Source organism: Mandrillus leucophaeus, unplaced genomic scaffold (genome assembly GCF_000951045.1).
Source record: "Mandrillus leucophaeus isolate KB7577 unplaced genomic scaffold, Mleu.le_1.0 Scaffold5, whole genome shotgun sequence".
NCBI classification, from domain to species: domain Eukaryota; kingdom Metazoa; phylum Chordata; class Mammalia; order Primates; family Cercopithecidae; genus Mandrillus; species Mandrillus leucophaeus.
The window spans coordinates 134,921-139,425 of NW_012105364.1; the positions used below are offsets into that span (position 1 = coordinate 134,921).

At 47.9% G+C, this 4,505-nt stretch overlaps 1 protein-coding gene across 1 annotated transcript in view; it reads left to right on the top strand.

Moving 5' to 3' along the window:
* The first annotated feature begins 1,589 nt into the window (after window positions 1-1,589).
* Window positions 1,590-4,505, top strand: part of AKR1B1 (aldo-keto reductase family 1, member B1 (aldose reductase)) — a 16,876-nt gene continuing 13,960 nt past the window's right edge. The window contains exon 1 of the mRNA XM_011995824.1: window positions 1,590-1,778. Within this exon, the coding sequence (XP_011851214.1) occupies window positions 1,713-1,778 (66 nt within the window). The 5' untranslated portion in view covers window positions 1,590-1,712. The remainder of the gene's footprint in view (window positions 1,779-4,505) is intronic.

Consider the following 4,505-nt stretch of genomic DNA (forward strand, 5'->3'; position numbering starts at 1 on the left):
TCCAGGCTGGTCTCTAACTCCTGGGCTCAAGCAATCATCCCACCTCAGCCTCCTGAGAAGCTGAGACTATAGGTATCACTCCAACTTTAGACACAGTTATACCTTCATGCAATCAAGCTGTATACTCAATTATTATCAAAACAGCAACAAAGCCTCTGATATTGAGTCCATGTCCCTAACAGATGACCCTTCTGTGTGTACCAACCAGGCCAGTCAAGGTGTATCATTTTCACAAGAGATTAGCTCTTTGGATTTGGACTCAGGAGTTTCAACTGGCAGAGCAACCTCCAAGTCAAGAGGACTCTCATGGAAGAAGGAACTTGGCTGTTTTACACAAAGCAAGTTCCCAGTTTTAGGCTCAAGTTCAAATTCTGTCACTTGGGGACAAATGAATTTGCCCAATAGCAATAATTTTTATAGAAGTTACATGGAAAAATATCTGGGCTAGTCTGTTCCGTAAAAATTTTTCCAGGAGGGAGCACTTTTAAAGAAAGCACTAAATGGAAAATCACCAGCATGGAGTTTAGAGAGGCCTAGTGCTTGAGTCATTACCAGGCAGATGAAGTTCCCAAACTTGCATAATTAGGGGAAAGATTGGAGGGTGATGGAGCAGAAAGAGCAGTTGGGGTGAGGTAGAGTATCATGAAGAGAGGTTGTTGGAAAGAAACCAAAATTGTCTTCAAGGATCTTCAAGTGACTTTTCTGAGGCTATCTTGGAAAAATGTGTTTTTCTACCTGCCAATTAGGGCTGATCAATTTATTGTTTTGTACCTTCTAATTTGAAATACTGGAAGCTACAATATTAGAGTTAACTTTTTCTCCTGTGGGTTTCTGTCAGTTCATTTTTCTTCTTCTAGAGAGTTTTGCTAAGTTACTGTACTGGAAGTTACTGCTTTGATAGAGTCTCACTTTCCAAAGACTGATGAAATTTGTTTTACTGACTCTGAATGGAGAGTCTTTCCAAATTCTTCTGAGTGTTCTGGATCAAGCTCATCAAGGCTTTCTAACCTCAAGAGCATCAAAGGATGCTGGCTTTAGGTGGAAGGCTTGCTGAACCACACCTAGTATGCACAGACACAGCTGTGTTAGAATGGGGTGCAAAAAGAGCTCTAGAAGGCTACAAAAAGGCTGGGCAAACCTGTATTTTGTGAAGGTGCTTTGCAAAAAGATTGCAAGCCATTTTTCTGGCATGCACCTTTATCTAAGAACAAAGTACGGTAAACTATATGTATAGTCAGTATGATTCACATAGATTAAGGACAAGGTATTCGTCAAATTCACAAAGAGCATCAAACTGGGGTTGGACAATAGACAAAGGCATTCTTCTGGGCTCTTAATGAAACCAAAACTTATTTCCAGTCTATGTATTTATGGGATGCCTGTTATTTTCGCTAAAGCATTCGCTTTCACACGAAATACAGCAGCTGAGGAACTCTTTTCTGACACGCGGGACGGGGGCTAGCGATGGGGGCGGAAAGAATTAGGTGCCACTAGGACCTGGCGGAAAAAGCATCCCTGGCGGAAGAAGCATCCCCGCCGACCCCTGGGGTAGGCGGTCGCGGAACCTCCGACGCAACCAATCAGAAGGGTCCTTCGCGCAGCGGCGCTCCAACCGCAGGCGCCCTTTCTGCCGGCTTCACGGGCTATTTAAAGATACGGGCCGCGGCCACGAGCGCACCGTTCTGGGCGGGGGTCTGGGGAGCGCAGCAGCCATGGCCAGTCACCTCGTGCTCAACAACGGCGCCAAGATGCCTATCCTGGGGCTGGGCACCTGGAAGGTACGTGGTTGGGGGGCGCGGGCCCTGGGCTCGCCTCACACTCTCCGCGCGGCCTGTATCGGGGAGGGACCGGGAGTGACCCTGAGAAATCCGCGCCGCGGACGCCCGGGTCGCTGGGTGCCTCGCGCCGGCTTGCAGGGTCCCCAACGGGCTGGGGTCGGCCCTGCGGAGACCCGGGCCTTGGCTCCCGGGGCTGGCCCTGGGCGTCAGGGGAGACATCCTGCGAGTGGGGTTTGGGAGCAGCAGCTCACAGGAGCCCTCGCCCCACCGCGGGCAACTCTTGATGGGCGGCCCCCCAGTCCGCATTTGGTGTCCGAGCGGGCGCCCCAAGCGGCACAACGCGAAAGGGAGGCGGGGAAAGTGGGCTTAGCAGACCGGTGGACCTCCGGCGCAGAACAGGGACGTGGAGCAGTCAGCGAGGTGTGGGGGCGCGGCCCCAGCCTCCTTCCCCTCGAGGCACCTGTGGCCCCGTTGCCTTACTTGCAAATAGTTTGTCTCAGTCGTTTCCGTTCTTGCCCTCCCTCAGGAATAAGCATCTTAAGCGCGTAGAGGGCAGAGAATTAAATTAGGTGGCGCGAGTTTGCCCGGACCCAGCTGCTAACAAGGCTCAGTGCGGAGCTTCTCGGCCAGGCGCCGCCTCGGGATGCCCTGGGCCTGGAGCTCGGGACAAAATCTGGGCACCCCATAGCCAGTTGATAATTCAGCAGGCGCCAAGCTTAGCATTTTGCCTGGAAAACCTCAACGCCACACAGCGTCCCGGAGAAGTGCCTGGCCGGATGAAAATGACAATAGGATATGAAACACCATAGGATATGAAACAGATGATAATATGATATGAAAAACTAAAAATAATAGCCTAATTATCTGAAAATTGAGCAATAAATGTGGTGGTATGGGAGCTGAGGCAAAAGCCAGTATTTTTAAGTACTAAGTATCTTATATTATATTCCACAGCCATAACCTGGGTTTCTCTCTCTGTTTTTTCTGTTTTCGTTGTTTGTTTGTGACAGGGTCTCGTTGCCCGAGCTGGGGTGCAGTGGCACAATCATGGTTCATTGCAGCCTAGAACTCCTGGGCTCAAGTGATCCTCCTGCCTCAGCCCTGCGGGTAGCTGGGACTACCGGTGCTCACCTCTACACCTGGCTAATGTTTTTTCTCCCCTCCCCCCCAGAGACAGTCTCCCCTTGTTGCTTAGGGTGATTTCCAACTCCTGAGCTCAAAGCACTCCTCCCACCTCCCCTCCCAAATACAGGTGTAAACCATCTGGCACGCCCACGGCCCAGGTTTTTCTCTTAAAATTTAATATGGGCCTGGGTGCTGGATATTTACACACAGCCAAGGGAAGAAAACAACAGAAAGGACTGAGTGAACTGGGAGATGTTTGAAATAGGACAGAAGAGTTTACATGTACCCTAAAACCTGCTGTTGAAAGTTAGTAAATATAAGGTGAGTAAGAAAAAGGTCATTTGCATCAGGGAGAGTGTTTCTTGGCCAGAATGATCAGGGTACATAATTTGTTTCCTCCAAAAAGTCCAGTGGTGTCTCTGAGGGTGTAATTGAATTACAAACATGACACCAAGCTAATTTCCGTCTGTTGCAGGTTATGCTCTTGGAATGGATGCAGAAGGATGCTTTCTTGGCAATTGCAAATACTTTCTAAGCATGATGCAGCACACAGATATATACATGTATCTGGAATAAAAATTACTTGACAGTACTTAACCTATGTGAGCAGCATTTCAATATTTTTACTCTATTCCATTTTTCCAAAAATTATTGTCATAACTCTAGAAGCTAGTTTTGTGACCCATCATTTGAAAATCACTACTCTAGGGTAAATAAGGAGAAAAAGTTTATTTTTTTTTTTGAGACAGGGGCTCACTGTCATCCAGGCTGGAGTGCAGTGGCATGATCATGGTTCACTGTAGCCTTAACCTCTTGGGCTCAAGCGGTCCTCATACCTCAGCCTCCCAAGTAGCTGGGACCACAGGCGCGCGCCACCACACTCGGGTAGTTTGTTTTTAATTTTTTATAGAGACAGGTCTCCCTATGTTGTCCAGGCTGAGGAGTAAAAGTTTATAGAAGAAGGTTTCAGATCATTCACTTGAGCACTCAGCGCCCCAAAAAACTGTGTATTTGTTTAAGATAACATCACATCGTAACATCTGTACATTTAGGTTATGCATTCCAGTAGACAGTTCATTGAGAACTTGGATAGTGTCTGCTTCATTCATTATTATTTCTAGCACTTCTCACAGTGCCTGGCAAATATAGTAGTAGGTATCCAAAAGTTATGTGTTGAATTCATGTGAAGAAGTAAAATGACTTTAGAGATAGCTGTATGGTGAAAGCGCCCACTTGTATTTCTGTGAATGAGGAGATCAGGTTGGTGTAGAATTGTATGGTGGGGGCAGCGGGGAATCGTGGGTCAAATTAATGGTATAAGGATGGACTTGGAGTCAACTTCCTTTTTTTCTTTTTTAATGACTTAAAACCTTTACCTTGGGCCGGGCATGGTGGCTCATGCCTGTAACCCCAGCACTTTGGGAGGCAGAGGCGGGCAGATCATGAGGTCAGGAGATTGAGACCATCCTGGCTAACACAGTGAAACCCTGTCTCTACTAAAAATACAAAAAATTAGCCCGGCATGGTGGCACGCACCTGTAGTCCCAGCTACTCTGGAGGCTGAGGGAGGAGAATTGCTTGAACCGCAGAGGTGGAGGTTAC